Raw genomic sequence first — 18,468 nt, 5'->3', positions numbered from 1 at the left:
GTGACTTTGGGTTTGCCCCATACAGGCTCTGTACACACAGCTTTGTACTGTGCATGAATCCTAAAAGTAGCAATTCCTTAATATCTACTCATTGCAGAATGGCTCCGCATACAGGTAGGAAGTCTGATAATAAAGGCTAGAATAGTTTTGAAGCTCTGGACCATTTCCCCTTCCAATAATAAGTATATTTTTTGGGAATAGCCATTTAACCAGTTCCCTAATATCTTAGTAGGTTCATCAACCGAGTGAACCTGGTATAATCCATTCTTCTGGATGTAATATGTACTTAAATCTAGATGCAATGACAATCCGAATGTCAGGTAAATGAGTCTGTAACACGTTCACTACAGACAGAACTTCCCGTGCCATAAGACGGAGCCCGAGTCCATTGACTTGACAGCAGCACTGTACTTCTTCATTGTGCTCGGAGGCCAGATGGCAATGAAATCATTTACTTCACCTTGTTGTGCTTAATTACTACAATCAACACACTATTTCCAGATTAATCATAACAAAGTAATTTCATTAGTATCACAGCAGGCCGCTGAATTATTAGCGTCATCACAGGTTCGCAAACAATTAAACTTTATTTGAACCTTAGAAATTTGCAGGGTGGAACGCTTAGGAAGGAAAGCACAGCGCACGACATCACCGCACCGCTGACATTTCAATATAATTCATTTAAGATGCGAAACAAAGGCTACATATGGTACCTCAGAAATACACAACCAACATAATATATACATAACCGTGGAAAAGAATTCTCCTTTTATTTGCAATGAATAATGTAAGGGTTTATTAATAAGAAAGGAGTCAGAAATACAGATATATTGTAGCATGTGGTATATAGAGTTAAAAGTGAAAATCACCAGTCATACATAAAAGGGCATATAAATTGAAAAGTGAACCAAAGGTCAAAGCAATGGACTGATCAGTTGGTGAAGGACTCCCTCTCCTGGGCACCGGGAGAAAAGGGATAAAGATAGGGTTTTGGTTGTGGAATAAATTTTCTTATGTGCACCTATAAAATAAATTATATGGGGGAGGGCTGTTAAAATTATTTTCAGCATTCCTATCAAACATCTGCCACCTGCTGGTCACTGGCTGCAATGACTACAAATTTTATTTCAGAAAGGGAATACTGAATAAATATATATATATATATATATATATATATATATATATATATATATACACACACACACACACGTAACAGGTCACTATACCCCTTTCCCTTTAGATTGTAAGCTCATATGGGCAAGGCAGGTTCTCTCTTACTGTATCTTGCTACTATATTTTGTACTGATTGTACCTGTTTTTTACATCCTAACCGCTGCTTTCTATCACATTGACTAGCACATTATAACATTATTGTTGGTATGTACTGCATTGAATATTACATTATTTGTTTTGTCATTGACAATATGTTTAGGATTACTTCATAACAAAAATATTAAAAAATTCTGATTATTATCATCATCATCATCATCATTATCACACGAATATTACAAGAATTAAGCAGTAAACAGATATGAAATAAAATGTTTTAAAATAGAATTTTAATGGAATTATTTCAGATCATTAAAAAATTACATTTTAAAAAAAAAAAAAATTTCTGTGACATCCAATTAACACATAAATGGGTATAGAAACACACTATTAATTTAATATCCGGCACATCACAATGTTAAGCAATGACTATGGTCCACGTTTGTAAAAAGCTCCTAATAACCGCAATACCACACGTATAACATATGAAATATTCCACAACGGTGATATCTTCTCAGTGTTTCTAATAAAAGATGGATCCTGGTTTAACAAAAAAAAAAAATGATGTGAGAAAAGAAAACCAGACACCACGGGTTTATCGTAAATATCGTAGAATCTAAGACAGAAATTAATAACAATGTTTGATTGAAGGCAATATACAGTAGTAAGCGGAGAGGAGATAAGCACACGGCTCGCCCGCTGCAATGTGGGATTCTATTGCATGCAGACAACTAATGGACTAGTATTAATTAAGGCTTAAAAGCTATTTTTTGCCACAGTCCTTAAGTTAATAGAACTGCTGCAGAGGTTTTAGGAAGGAAATGCTTATAAAACAGAGAACAGGAGAACACATGAGCCATTATGGTAGATTGGATTAAAATGTACTTACCCAGGCCTCTCAAATATCATACATCTCCATTATGTACGCTTTAGGCACCAGGCCAATGGATCCCTTCATTTCTCCTACCCACCAGCCATATCTATTGTACTCCTAATTCAAAACAATAAGCTGTATTAACCTTTTGCCTAGCACAAATGTAATATCATTTAATGCAAAGCTACTGTTAAATGTTTGTGCCCTATGTTTGGTCTGCTAATCACAGCTACGGAAACCTGGTTAGAAAAAAGTCCAGCAGAATGGTATTCTTAGATAAATTCCAGTAGAGAATAACCACAAGAACATAAACTACGGTATATATATATATACATACATACATACATAAAAATGACAATGTCCCCTTAATTAGGTGTGGGGTTGACTTTAATTAGTATTGACTTAATGATTATTTTTAACCACCATCTTGTACGATTAGAAAAAAATACACAATGGAAAACTGTTAATTTAAGAATAAAAATTATATATATATTTATTTATATACTTATTAACAACAGGTACAATAGACATCAGGTAAAGATTAATAGTAGTTGGACATATTAGACACACAAGGAATGAATGGCAGGTAGCTTGATAACTATAAAATAACATTTCTTGTTACAGTAGTCCAATTAAATAGGTGAAAGGGGCAAGGAAATAAGCTGTAAGGGTTTAATATGCAATCGATCTTTAATAATTGAAATACTAATAATCATCATAATTATACAGTTTACTCATACAGACACTATGTATATATTGATTATATGTATATAAACAACTCTAATCTATCTGTCTGTCTATCTATCTATCTATCTATCTATCTATCTATCTATCTATCTATCTATCTATCTATCTATCTATCTATCTATCTATCTATCTATCTCCTATCTATCTATCTATCTATCTATCTATCTATCTATCTATCTATCTATCTATCTATCTATCTATCTATCTATCTATCTATCATCTATCTATCTATCTATCTATCTATCTATCTATCTATCTATCTATCTATCTATCTATCTATCTATCTATCTATCTATCTATCTATCTCTATTTACTAGGTCTATCTATCTATCTATCTATCTATCTATCTATCTATCTATCTATCTATCTATCTATCTATCTATCTATCTATCTATCTATCTATCTATCTATCTATCTATCTATCTATCTATCTATCTATCTATCTCTATCTATCTTCCTACCTACTAACAAAAATAATATTGATACAGATAAGTGTGAAATATTTCACACCCATACACATTAGGCTACTTTCAGACGAACGTGTAAAAAACACAGCGTTTTTTTCTACATTTCATGTCGGTGTGCCATCAGTGTGCGTTGCGTATTAGCATTGTGTGCTTTGCGTGTGGCATGCGTTTTTCACGTCCGTGCAAGCACTTCTGTTTTTTATTTTTTTTATTTTTCTGCTTTTGTTCAGTAAGCGAGGCGTGAAACACAGACACGGATGTCGTCCGTGTGTTGTCTGTGGTTTTCACGCACCCGGTGACTAGGTGCGAAAAAACGCACCAATATAGGACATGCAGTGAGTTTCATGCAACGGGCACTCACTGCGTGAAAACTCACGCATGTCTGAATAGCCCCATTGAAATGAATGGGTCCGTGTGCTGTGAGTGATTTGAACGCACAGCACAGGGACGAGGAACACGCTCGTCTGAATGAGCCCTTAGTCAAATTGACTAAGAGAGATCCCATTTGTAGAAGCTTAGGCTCCTTTAACACTACCGTTATAGTTTAGCTCTCTTCCATTGGAGGAGGAGATGAACCAGAGTCTAAATGGAAAGCATCGCTTCCGTTAGAATTACCTTTGATTTCAATGGTAATTCTTTTGTTTCAGATGCTTTCCGTTTGCCTCTGTTCGCTAGGTTTCCGTTTTTTTAACGGAAGCAAAAGTGCAGTCTGCAGCACTTTTGCTTCCGTGAAAAAAAACAAAACGGAAACTTAGCGAACAGAGGCAAACGGAAAGCATCTGAAACAAAAGAATTACCATTGAAATCAAAGGTAATTCTAACGGAAGCGATGCTTTCCATTTAGACTCTCGTTCATCTCCTCCTCCGATGGAAGAGAGCTAAACGTACTATAACGGTAGTGTGAACTTAGCCTTAGAATGGTGACATAATAATATAAAACATCACAACATCCAAGCAGCAAGTACATTTACATTTTAGTATCCTCCTCTTTAATCAGTAAAATCCCTTTGTGTTTCTTAAACTTACAGGGGTAACACCCGTAATCGATACATTGTACTGTTAAATGTGTATTAGAGATGTGATTTTTATATACACCATAAGGTATAAGTCAGCATATTACTCTGTATATCATGAATTGGTATTTATAGAAATTAGGACAATTTACTAATTTGATGTTTAAAAGTTTGGGCCTGTTCGCCCTTATTACCCAGCCCCTTCTGTATGCTATAGGGGCATTAAACACTGTGGGGGCACTAATAGGTCATTATACTATGTAGAGGCAGCTATGGGGGCATTATTATGTGTGGGGTGGCACTATAGGGGCAATATACTGTGTGGGGGCCACTAAGGGGTCATTATACTGTGTGGTAGTCACTGGGGGGGGGGGGGGGGTCAGTATACTATATGGGAGGCACTAAGGAGTTATTATACTGTGTGGGGACAGCTATGGGAGCATTATTCTATGTGGGTGGGGAACCATAAGGGCATTATCCTGTGTGGGAACAGCTATAGGGGCATTATCCTGTGTGGGAACAGCTATAGGGGCATTATCCTGTGTGGGGACAACTATAAGGTCATCATACTGTGTGGGTTGGGGCCCACTAATATGTGTTTTGCCCCCCCCCCCCTGTGCTAAAGTCCTGGCTATGCCACGGATCACATGTTAACATTGGGGTCAACCCGTACATGCATTATATAGAATGATCCATACAGAGACTTCCATACAGCCGCCTTATGACCTTGTCACAGGTCTACTGGAGGGGGCACAGAAAGCGAACAGGACTATATTGTTAATAACATCAAATTGATAAATAACATTGGATGTTAAAAATAAGATGTAATGTGGGTAATGTATATATTTTATTGCATATAAAATTCATTTTGGGTCACTTACTCGTTAATTTATAATCATTAGAATTTTGGGACGTGAACAGGATTACCATTTGCTAATCTACATGATCATATATATATATTTCGTAATGTATTTTGTTAATATATATTGGAAATATTACATGATAAATATGATTTAGCAAAATACTGTTCATAGGGAGCAACAGAGGTCCATCCAACGGATTCCTCACAGAAGGCACACAGCTACATCTGGCATTTATCATCTCAGCCTAACATTATCCCTGAGGAACTAATATGGACTAAAAACATAAAAGGCAAATAATTCCTTCTCATTTTGTATAAGTAACCGGAAATAACACACTTGTTCTTGTATGACGCCACAACACATGGACTGGCAGCCATTTATGAAAGCCTGTTTTCTGGCTATAAAACAGCACATACAGGTTGTGAAATGGCTTGTGTCTGCGGACAGAGATGTTGTGAGGAATATGAAATCCCTATACATCCTTTATGTTTACAATGCTCCCTATGTGAATTGTTATTTAGGCAATACCGTGATATGAAAGTGTGAAAGTGCCATTAAAGCAATATTATATTAGTCCAAATTGTTACATAAATTGCAAGATTTAAATTTCTTACAATTCTGGGATACTTTAGGGGAGATTAGTCAATAGTATAGTATTAGAGAGAATGAATTCAGGGGTGGGGAAAATAGCGCAAATTGTGCCAAAATTATAACAACAACACACATGGCATAATAAATTGCCATGTCTACAATTTGTTAGGTATATTAGACACATTTCTCTTCCTTCATTTACAGCAATATTTTGCGCAAATGAAATAGTGGATGCCAAAACTTGCAGATGGGCGTAAAAAAGCGTAATAAACATATAATAGTTTTGGAGCACAGCATGTATTCCACTATTTTGGCAAAATTGAGACATTTTTCTTAGTAATCTACCCTGCAACCCCCGCTAACACACCCGAAGGTTAATATTTACAATGTCTATAATATGGGAAAAAAATATTATTGTTCTAAAAATAAGAAAGCATCACAACACACAAACATACAATAGCCTGACTGTCTTTTTGATCCTCTAAGCTTAGCCCTATGACAATTAAAAATATATTTATTTTCATTTACAATACAATATAATACAATATAAACCTGTATGGTGTATAAAAATAAGCGCTTTTAAACAAAAAAGTTCAATCACTTGATGTGTATGTTGATTTTATTCACAGCATGGTGACTATAAGGGAATGTTCACACCACACAGCGTAAACACTGTGTCATTTCTGTCCGGATTTTCTGTGTGGATATTCCGCAGCGTATTACAGCAGCAGTGGATGAGATTTGAACAAATCTCATCCACACGCTGCAGGAAAAAAACGGCTAAAAAATTGGCGGAAATTGACCTGCGGTACGGATTCATAATCTGCAGCATGTCAATTTCTCTTTCGAAAATGCTGCAAAATTTCCGCACAGAAAATCCGGACGGAAATTCTGCAGTGCTGACGTTGTGTGTGTATGTACTCTCAGGATATTAGGTGACACTGGATTTCTACAATTCCGATACATATGAATGGGAAAGTCACAGAAATGTTTGCAACAAATCTGCAAAGTGTGAATATACATATAGATCACATAAAGGGTTAAACCTAAAAATGATACACTAAGCACAGCAAAGTTGGAATTATTTTTGTGAATTTAAATATTTACAGCTATAATTTTCATTGTTTCAAAAATATTTTTTAATTATTGTACATAAGAAGTCTGCATTGGTAATGAGTGCAGGTGTGCTAGAATTTCAGCAATGTCGTAGCGCCTCTGTACTTGTGATTTATACAGCTGACATACATGGCCTGAAGCTGACTAGCGCACATTGGTTAGATCTTAGAAATGCTCGCCTATAAATTGTAGGTAGACATGTGATCCTAATTTTATGGCATGCAGTAGAACATCTGGCTGCTCTGTACTGAGGATACACTGGATGCACAACACAACTGATCGAGTCGCCCACATTTTATGTTCTTAAATAAAGATAGCTCACTTATCTAATATTTCACATTTCCAAAAAAACAAAAAACTGATTTATGGTTTGTCATGTCACATTTACTCTCACAACAGTCATATACACAGGGCAATGATTTCTAAGAGGTAATGGATATCACCACTAGGGGGCAGGAAAGGTGAAGATTAAAAATTCAGTTCACTTCAGCTACAAGTTTTCCAACACAATGTCCCAGAAATGTTTTTTGGTCTTTATATTTTCAAATAAACTGCAGAGAGAGAGAGAGCAAAAAGTATAATCCTATGTAATGAATTCTGGTACAAAATTGAATCCTGTTTATGAGAATTCTTTGTATTGTGAGTATGCTCTGTTCAGTTAAATAACGTCACAATAGTGTACAGTAGGGGTATGTTCACACGGTTAAGTTTGCACTAGGCTAATCCGCTGGCACATGGATATTCGATATAATCCGCAGCTGAAACTTGGATTTCTGCCGTGGATTGGCCAGCGGATTTGCATGCATATTATCTCTATTATAATTCATTGGAGCTAATAAGCGGATTTTCCATAAGGAATACTATCCTCACACAGTGGTGAGACTGAACAGAACTTCAACCAATCAACTTACTAAGAGCTGGAACTACAGGTTCAATTCCAAACCAGACCAACGACTGCATGGAATTAGTATGCTAGATTAAGTGTTTCTTCAGGGTGGTCCTATTGGGTTTTTATTAAATGGACCCTCGTCATTACCTGTGTGTGTATGACAGTATTGCTATAGAATTAATGGGTAAGGATAACCATTACTGAGTTGTGATTTGTTGTGAGCCAGTGAATACCAGCTTAAAGGGGTATTCCCATTTTAGACATTTATGGCATATAAACATGTCTCAGAGATGGGGATCCCAGCCCTGGAACCCACACCTCAAGAGCAAGGGTCCCTAACCCATACCCATCTAGTGAGGAGGAAACTGTCACCTGTATCCAGTCAAGCTCGCTCTGCTACGCTGTTTCAGTAACTCCCATAGAAATGAATGGAAGTTCTGGAAACAGCGTATCACAGCGAGCTATGCTGTTTCCGTACTTCCGACCATCTCTCAAACGAGTATCTTTCTGGATGCGTAGGCACAATTTACAAATGACAGGCCACCTTTAAAAAGAATTGTATAGACTTCAAATTGAGCATTGTACAACTTCTGACTTGTGCAAGGTTTGATACTGTGTAATAATTAATCCACATTTTTTTGTAAATAAAAAGTTTAAATTAAAAAAAGTAGATGGTTCACTTTATGTCATTGTCAATTTGGAATTCTTCAGGACTGGCCGAGATACAAAGTCCTGTGTAAAAGCAGTATGGAGTAGATTATACAGCAGTAAGGAGCAGTGTAGCTGAGAATCCAGCACTGGGGTGAGATACAATCCTTACTAGAAGCTGCAGCAGCATTTCTGTGTGTCCTGGGGGAGAGGCATTTTTCTCCAATAAGATATATTACAAAGTTTCTTACATTTGCTTGTACTATTAATTTATGCAACATTTGTTGAAAAGTTAGTGACCTTTTAAGTTAAGTGCTCACAGCCTAAGAAGCCTATTACACCCTAACCAGTGGTAGTGAAGAGGATATCAGAACCTGGACTGAACTTCCAGTATAACCGGCCTTAGACCTGTGACTGTGTTCATAATGATAAAACGAGTTGTGATCACTAGTCAGACTCTGATTGATGAGAATACAGGCAAAACAGTCAAAATATTACAACATATCCCAGTTACTTGCATTAAAGACTGGACAAGCATTCTAGCTAAGGCTCAAGCTGAAAAGTTCAGTCATTCAAGATGTTAAAAATATGTTGTAGATATGACAGTATTGCATTGAAAACATATACTGCTATTCAAGGCCGGCCTTAGGATAGATGGCGTCCTGTGCTAAATTATCTTTCGGCGCCCCACACCATCATAAAAACATGCCCCATAAAAAGTATAATGCCCCCCCACAGTATAATGCCCTATATAGTGCCCCCACAAAGTATAATGCCCCCTTTAGTGCCCCACGCACAGTATAATGCCCCTTTAGTGGCCCACATACAGTATAATGCCCCTTTAGTGTCCCCATACAGTATAATAACATTTAATTATATAATATACTATAACCCCTTCAAGGACACAGTATTTTGTCCTCTAATTGTGCCCACACAGTATTATGCCCCCTAAGTGCCACACACAGTATATTGCCTGCTCAGTGGCCTCCACACAGTTTAATGCCCCCCTCCCCTGGCTGCCACACACAGCCCCCCCCCTTGTAGATGGTGCCGCTTGTAGATTGTGCCATACATACTCCCTGTAGACAGTGCCTTAATCCCCTACGTCCTCCTTGTAGACAGTGCCATATAGCCCCCACCTCCCCATTGTAGACAGTGCCATACAGCCCCCCCACCTCCCTCTGGTTGACAGTGGCACACAGCCCCTTGTAGGTAGTTACACACAGCCCCCTTGTGGCACTACTAGGAGACGTCAGGGGCTTCTCCTGGAGCCAAATCACCGTCCACCCCGCCAGCAACTCTGTGGACGGGGATTCTGCTAATTCAGGGAGCTACATTGGCGCTATGTACAGGAAGGGGGGGGCGCTATGTACAGGAAGGAGGGGCGATATGTACAGGAAGGGGGGTGTGGGGTGCCATCTACGGAGGTTGCAAAAAATCGGAAAGAATGGCCGTGGTTCAGAGGAGTGTCGCGGCACCCCTGGAGGGTTCTCGTAGCACCCCAGGTGGGAACCACTGGTGTTAGGGATCTGCCAGGTACTTCATCTAGGTATGCTCCTGGGATTAATCAATCCACACCTGAGGCCAGACCTGTTCGACTGACACCATCTCCCACCAACCAGGGTGGCAGGCTCAGGAGTGGGAGAGCCTATCGCGGCCTGGTCTGTCGGAGTTAGCTCCGCCCCCTGTCCTTTATTACCTGCCCTGTTCTCTCCCTCAGTGCTTGTAATTCTTTTGGATTCCTGGCCCCACTGCTGCTTGCTCCAGCCTGCTTCTGCCGTGCTTCTGCCTTGCTGCAGTTCTGCTTGACCTGCTTTGCTTTGCCCCTGGCTTGCTTCTGTCTCCTTGCCCGCTTGGGTGTACTCACTTCGTCCTGGTCCTGACTGTCCGTTCGCCGCTCCGTTTCCTCGTGGCGTTCCGTGGCTACTGCCCCTTCCCTTGCATGTTCCCTGTTTGTTTCCCTGTGCACTTAGACAGCGTAGGGACCGCCGCCCAGTTGTACCTCGTCGCCTAGGGCGGGTCGTTGCAAGTAGGCAGGGACAGGGCGGTGGGTAGATTAGGGCTCACTTTCCCTTCACCTCCTTCCGGCCATTACATAATTACAAGCCCTTACCTAGTCTACCATTTCTCCTACGCTGACGCTATCATGGACCCCCTTGAGACCCTGGCCCAGCAGATGCAGGGCCTCTCCCTACAGGTCCAGGCCCTGGCCCAAAGGGTCAATCAGGGTGACGCTGCTTTAGTAGTACCCCTCACCTCACCTCTAGAACCCGACCTCAAGTTACCTGACCGGTTCTCAGGGGACCGTAAGACGTTTCTCTCCTTCCGGGAGAGTTGCAGACTGTATTTCCGCCTAAAGCCCCACTCCTCAGGTTCCGAGAACCAGCGGGTGGGTATCATCATATCCCGACTCCAGGAAGGGCCCCAAGAGTGGGCCTTCTCCTTGGCTCCTGACGCCCCTGAACTTTCCTCTGTTGATCGTTTTTTCTCTGCCCTCGGCCTCATTTACGACGAGACTGACAGGACTGCCTTAGCCGAGAGTCAGCTGGTGACCTTACGTCAGGGTAGGAGACCGGTTGAGGAATACTGTTCTGATTTTAGGAAGTGGTGCGTAGCTTCTCAGTGGAACGATCCGGCCCTAAGGTGCCAGTTTAGGTTAGGATTATCTGACGCCCTGAAGGATCTGCTGGTTAACTACCCCTCGTCTGACTCCCTTGACCAGGTTATGGCCCTAGCAGTACGACTTGACCGACGTCTCAGGGAACGTCAGCTAGAACGCTTCAGTGTGCTCCCCTCTGACTTTTCTGCGATCCCCCCCGAGGTCCCGTCTCCTCGCCCCTCCACGGAGGACTCGGAGGTACCTATGCAACTCGGGGCCTCCATGTCCCCTCGACAACGTAGGGAGTTTCGCAGAATGAATGGTCTCTGCTTCTACTGTGGGGACGACAAGCATCTACTGAACACCTGTCCCAGGCGCAAGAATAAGAAGCCGGAAAACTTCCGCGCCTAAGTGATCATCGGGGAGGTCACTTGGGCGCACAGGTATTTCCCGTTAATGTGAAACGCATTAAAATTTTGCTTCCCTTTCAGGTCTCGTTTGGTGGTCGGTCTGCCACGGGCAGTGCTTTCGTGGATTCAGGGTCATCTGCTAATATCATGTCTGCGGAATTTGCTATGTCTCTAAAGATGCCTTGTATTGATTTACCTTATCCTATCCCTGTAGTAGGAATCGACTCAACTCCTCTTGCTAATGGTTATTTTACTTAGCATACTCCTGTTTTTGAACTCCTTGTTGGCTCCATGCATTTGGAGCAGTGCTCTGTACTGGTGATGCAGGGATTATCGTCTGATCTGGTTTTAGGCCTTCCCTGGTTGCAGTTGCATAATCCCACGTTTGATTGGAATACTGGGGATCTCACCAAATGGGGTAATGAATGTCTTATGTCATGTCTTTCTGTTAACTCTATTTCTCCCCGGGAGGAGGTAAACACGCTTCCTGAGTTTGTTCAGGACTTCGCCGATGTGTTTTCTAAGGAGGCCTCCGAGGTGTTGCCCCCCCATAGAGATTACGATTGCGCTATCGATTTGGTGCCCGGTGCCAAGCTTCCTAAGGGTAGGATATTTAATCTTTCATGTCCTGAACGTGAAGCCATGAGGGTGTATATCCAAGAATGCCTGGCCAAGGGTTTAATTCGCCCCTCGACTTCTCCTGTAGGTGCTGGCTTCTTCTTCGTGGGGAAGAAGGATGGTGGTCTTAGGCCGTGCATTGATTATCGTAACCTGAATAAGGTCACCGTAAGGAACCAGTACCCACTTCCTTTGATTCCGGATCTTTTTAATCAGGTTCAGGGAGCCCAATGGTTTTCTAAGTTCGATCTACGGGGGGCATATAACCTTATCCGCATCAAAGAGGGGGATGAGTGGAAAACTGCGTTCAACACACCCGAGGGTCATTTCGAATACCTGGTCATGCCCTTTGGGTTGTGTAATGCCCCTGCTGTCTTCCAGAATTTTATTAATGAAATCCTGAGAGAGTACCTGGGTAATTTTCTTGTTGTGTACCTTGATGACATACTGGTGTTTTCCAAGGACTGGTCCTCCCACGTGGAGCATGTCAGGAAGGTGCTCCAGGTCCTTCGGGAGAATAATCTGTTTGCTAAGACTGAAAAATGTGTCTTTGGGGTACAGGAGATACCATTTTTAGGGCAAATCCTCACTCCTCATGAATTCCGCATGGACCCTGCCAAGGTTCAGGCTGTGGCGGAATGGGTCCAACCTGCCTCCCTTAAGGCGTTACAGTGTTTTTTAGGGTTCGCCAACTATTACAGGAGATTTATTGCCAACTTCTCGGTCGTCGCTAAGCCTCTTACGGACCTTACCCGCAAGGGTGCTGATGTCCTCCATTGGCCCCCTGAGGCCGTCCTGGCCTTTGAGACCCTCAAGAAGTGCTTTATCTCGGCCCCCGTGCTGATTCAGCCCAACCAAGAGGAGCCATTTATTGTGGAGGTTGACGCATCCGAGGTGGGAGTGGGGGCCGTCTTGTCCCAGGGTACCAGCTCCCTCACCCATCTCCGCCCCTGTGCTTACTTCTCTAGGAAGTTTTCGCCCACGGAGAGTAACTATGATATTGGCAACCGCGAACTTCTAGCCATTAAATGGGCTTTTGAGGAGTGGCGGCACTTCCTGGAGGGGGCCAGACACCAGGTAACGGTCCTTACGGATCACAAGAATCTGGTTTTCCTAGAATCGGCCCGGAGGCTTAATCCTAGACAAGCTCGGTGGGCACTATTCTTTACCAGATTTAATTTCTTGGTTACCTATAGGGCTGGGTCCAAGAATATTAAGGCTGATGCTCTGTCACGTAGTTTCATGGCCAATCCTCCTTCTGAGAAGGATCCTGCTTGTATTTTACCCCCTGGTATAATCGTCTCTGCCACGGATTCTGATTTAGCTTCTGATATCGCGGCTGATCAGGGTGCAGCTCCCGGGAACGTCCCTGGGGACAAACTGTTTGTTCCCCTGCAATACCGGCTGAGGGTACTCAGGGAAAACCATGACTCCGCTCTATCTGGTCATCCTGGCATCTTGGGCACCAAACACCTCATTACCAGAAACTATTGGTGGCCTGGGTTGCCTAAAGACATTAGGGCTTACGTCGCCGCTTGTGAGGTTTGCGCTAGGTCCAAAACCCCTAGGTCCCGACCTGCGGGCCTACTACGTTCCTTGCCCATTCCCCAGAGACCTTGGACCCATATCTCCATGGATTTTATCACCGATTTGCCTCCATCTCCGGGCAAGTCGGTGGTGTGGGTGGTAGTCGACCGCTTCAGCAAGATGTGCCACTTTGTGCCCCTTAAGAAGCTACCTAACGCCAAGACGTTAGCTTCTTTGTTTGTGAAACACATCCTGCGTCTCCATGGGGCCCCAGTCAATATCGTTTCTGACAGAGGGGTACAATTTGTTTCCTTATTTTGGAGAGCTTTTTGTAAAAAGTTGGAGATTGATCTGTCCTTCTCCTCCGCCTTCCATCCCGAAACTAATGGCCAAACGGAAAGGACCAACCAATCCCTGGAACAATATTTAAGATGTTTCATCTCTGACTGTCAATTCGATTGGGTCTCATTCCTTCCCCTTGCTGAATTTTCCTTGAATAACCGGGTCAGTAACTCGTCAGGGGTCTCCCCGTTTTTCTGTAATTTCGGGTTTAACCCAAGATTCTCCTCCGTCTCCCCTGGTTGTTCCAATAATCCTGAGGTAGAGGATGTTCATCGGGAACTGTGCACTGTCTGGGCCCAGGTTCAGAAGAACCTAGAGGCGTCCCAGAGCGCACAAAAGATTCAGGCGGATAGTAGACGTTCTGCTAACCCCCGGTTTGTCGTCGGGGATTTGGTCTGGTTGTCGTCCAGGAACTTGCGCCTTAAGGTCCCGTCCAGGAAGTTTGCTCCCCGATTTATTGGACCTTATAAGATCATTGAAGTCCTCAACCCTGTATCCTTCCGTCTGGAGCTCCCCCCATCATTTCGCATACATGACGTCTTCCATGCCTCCCTCCTTAAACGCTGCTCCCCGTCCTGGTCCCCCTCGAGGATACCTCCTGTTCCCGTTCTCACCCCTGAGGGGGTGGAATTCGAGGTGGCCAAGATTATGGACAGTAGGATGGTCCAGGGCTCCCTCCAGTACCTGGTCCATTGGAGAGGATACGGGCCGGAGGAGAGGACTTGGGTACTTGCCCGTGATGTTCACGCTGGGGTATTGATCAGGAGGTTCCACCTTCTCTTCCCCACTAAACCGGGTCCCCTTAGTAAGGGTCCGGTGGCCCCTCATAAAAGGGGGAGTACTGTTAGGGATCTGCCAGGTACTTCATCTAGGTATACTCCTGGGATTAATCAATCCACACCTGAGGCCAGACCTGTTCGACTGACACCATCTCCCACCAACCAGGGTGGCAGGCTCAGGAGTGGGAGAGCCTATCGCGGCCTGGTCTGTCGGAGTTAGCTCCGCCCCCTGTCCTTTATTACCTGCCCTGTTCTCTCCCTCAGTGCTTGTAATTCTTTTGGATTCCTGGCCCCACTTCTGCTTGCTCCAGCCTGCTTCTGCCGTGCTTCTGCCTTGCTGCAGTTCTGCTTGACCTGCTTTGCTTTGCCCCTGGCTTGCTTCTGTCTCCTTGCCCGCTTGGGTGTACTCACTTCGTCCTGGTCCTGACTGTCCGTTCGCCGCTCCGTTTCCTCGTGGCGTTCCGTGGCTACTGCCCCTTCCCTTGCATGTTCCCTGTTTGTTTCCCTGTGCACTTAGACAGCGTAGGGACCGCCGCCCAGTTGTACCTCGTCGCCTAGGGCGGGTCGTTGCAAGTAGGCAGGGACAGGGCGGTGGGTAGATTAGGGCTCACTTTCCCTTCACCTCCTTCCGGCCATTACAACTGGATTAGTAGATAGCAGAGCAGGGAGATACGTCCCTGCTCTGCTATAGTGTTCAATGATATCTGCGTCCTAAGGACTCAGATACTATTGAATGTAGCCTTGCTACCGCTGTAGTGGCCACATTGGCTGCTAACGGCGCCGCTGGCCATGGGGGGGAGGCGTGCAGGCGAGCGGCACGGGCACCCTTATGCCCGGTGTCACCGCTAGCAGCCCCACTGAGAGAAGAAGTGCTCAAGCGGAAAGGCAGCTGCTGAGTTGCCGGGCCTGGGTGCTTCCGAAACACAAGCAGGGGAAGGGAGCAAGCGCAGCGCCCCCTTCGACCTTCTGGAGTGATGCGCCCTGTTCAATAGCACAGGTCACACACCCCTAAGGCCGGCACTGCTGCTATTTGTTTGCAGTTATCAAAATAGCTGATGTTAAGAGTTCTCTATCTCATTTTTAGAAAAATCGTACTAAGGAGATGGAATGGACTGTTTTTCATATTCTCTGAGTCATATGAGACATGCTGGTTTCTATGGACACATTGCTTAACAGCTACAGTCTTTTAAATGACTTCATGTCCCTAGCAACCAGTCTGTCCATGAATTATATGGTTGGCCATTTATTTTAATGGCTGGCATGTAATGCTGTATTTCCCCTGCAGCTGCCACCAGATACAGCTATCCCCGGCAATAACAGCTGATCGCCGGGTTTAGAGAAACCGTATGATGTCTTTCTTAAAAGTTTAGGCGAACTGATTCCACAAGAGCTAATGGGCATGCTTAATACTAAAGTATCTAAGTCAGCAGCAAAACTGGAGAATTGTATTTCTTTTAAGGGAAAGAGCATCAAGATTTATAACGATGAAGGTGCAGAGGTTAAAATCTGCCCAAATGCCCAAAAGCTTTGAGGGACAGACAGCAATGATCGCTGTGCCAGAGGCTTAAATGCACTCCAATAACAGCTAGTAAGTGTATCGTGAAATCAGAAGGACACACATACTTGAGCATTTTTCAAGAAAAACATACATTCTTCATAGTCTCAGACAACTTTCAAAAATGAATGCGCTCTTATAGGGCTGAATATTACAAATCATCTGATTTGGATTTGTTAAATAAATACCATATGAATTGCAGGCTTTTCCTTTAATAAAAACGTCATCAATGTTTACAAAAGCCGCAGCTGCTGACAAAATGTTTTTATTAAGTTAAAAATAATTTGGCCAATTTAATGTACAGATTATATATGTAACGTGTATCTATAAACAATGTCTGGATGAATTATGAAGAAGTAATATACACTGAATACATTCCTTATCAGTACTGGCGTTTTTGTAAGGGTACAGTGACAACTTCTGTGGTTACGTCCAAATAATGTATTGGCAAAAATTGAAGGGGTTTCAAGTGGCCATTCCCTAGCATATTCTTCATGTGACTTAGAGACTCATTTATCAATTGCACATAGTCTTTCCCTGGCTATTCCCTTCTGCACTGTATGTCGTACTGAATGGGAAAGCGTCCTATGCTCTGTCAAAAATGTTACTGATGCATTCAACCTTAAGCGGGCTATAATAGCTTGTAACAACTTATCAACAACATGGTTTTGTCATGATTCATTTCTGCACATGGCTGACACTTGATGAGGAGAACTTTAGTCTACTTCAAATAAGGAAGCGCACTTCCTCATTCTTACCACTAGATGGTGTAGAACCTAATATAAAGCATATGGTATTCCCATATGTGCTTGAAATGGACAGAAAAGTGCTGTTACTTGTCTTTATGCAAATTCACTTGCTATTTACTGAAAGTAAGTGGTTGTGAAAACATTGTCTATATAGACATCTTTCAAAAATTAAATCAAAGTGTTTTTTCTCTTGACACGTGCCGCTTAAAAAATTCCAATTTTTGTCTTACTTGATAGGGATTTAGCTATTATTATAATTAGATTCTTATACTTTCCTTAACACAAGCTATTTCGCTACCCTTGGGTGCTTTGATAATTAGCTGGAATTTAATAATTGGATGCTGTAAAAATACAGATCATGACTCGAATGATAGAAGCTGCAAACTAAGACATCTGCAAATTATTTTACTTCATGCAGAAATTAATGGGACCCATCGATTGGTTTCCTTTACTTTTCTGGACAAAATACTTTTCAAAAGAAAGTAAAAAAAATAATTGTGTGAACACAGCCTATACATCCGCTAGGCCACAACCAGTAAATACAGCCTGTACAGTGACCAAAAGCGCAGCTTTTTAGAAGCCCTGAATGGCATATAAATTGTTCTACAGAGTTAGATTTCATAACAATGTAAATTTATATGCCGCTCAGAGTTGGGGAAAAGTTGTGTTATAACCTATGTTCACCGACCATCTGCATCCTACATGGGAGACCAATATAAAACAGAAATGGCTAATGAGAATTTTAAAGGACTGTGTCAACTCAGGGCATATTTCTATATATTTTTTTTATATCAATTGGGAACTATCTTTAAATATGAAGTTGACACATTGATCAGCTGATCGCTGTAGGTCCGGCTTCAGAAACCCCGGGCAATAAGCTGTTAATTCCTGCAGGAAGTTTAGTGTTACTTGCTGACCATTTAATAAATGTATGGACCAGAGACACTTTTTGTGAGCAGCTCTCTGCTATGGGTCATAGAGGCCGCTTTATATGTCTATAACTTTTTACTACAGACTGAAATGATCTACAATGATTTGTCTGAGTATTGAGGGGCACCTTTACATTTTCTAATTGATGGGCAATAATATTTGTATAGAACGTCGGTTATTCAAAAATGATTTCACTTTTTCATATAAACCTTATTTCTTGAGAACCCCTTCGAATATAAATAAATAAAAAAAATTGCAGAAATATTCAAGGTAGCCATAGCCCAGACATATTCAATCATAGTTCAGGCATGCATTAATTGTGATGCCGACTTAATTAGCAACGAGAATTTCAAGAACTGTATTCAAAATGACAGCAATTACAACATTATCTATCATTTTATTTATGTGACCAAAGAGTTCTCCAGCATTTCTTTCTATAGAACAAATGATAGGTTTTTGCAGCTGCCAGACAGACAGTTACT

At 42.3% G+C, this 18,468-nt stretch overlaps 1 protein-coding gene across 1 annotated transcript in view; it reads right to left on the bottom strand.

Moving 5' to 3' along the window:
* Positions 1-1,571: 1,571 nt before the first annotated feature.
* Positions 1,572-18,468, bottom strand: part of SKAP2 (src kinase associated phosphoprotein 2) — a 226,835-nt gene continuing 209,938 nt past the window's right edge. The window contains exons 12-13 of the mRNA XM_075827261.1: positions 2,159-2,260; positions 1,572-1,809 (exon numbers count right to left, since the gene is read on the bottom strand). Of these exons, the coding sequence (XP_075683376.1) occupies positions 2,168-2,260 (93 nt within the window). The 3' untranslated portion in view covers positions 1,572-1,809; positions 2,159-2,167. The remainder of the gene's footprint in view (positions 1,810-2,158; positions 2,261-18,468) is intronic.

This window comes from Rhinoderma darwinii, chromosome 5 (assembly GCF_050947455.1).
Source record: "Rhinoderma darwinii isolate aRhiDar2 chromosome 5, aRhiDar2.hap1, whole genome shotgun sequence".
NCBI classification, from domain to species: domain Eukaryota; kingdom Metazoa; phylum Chordata; class Amphibia; order Anura; family Rhinodermatidae; genus Rhinoderma; species Rhinoderma darwinii.
Note: the sequence above shows the minus strand (reverse complement) of the source record. Positions and strands in the feature narration are given on the sequence as shown.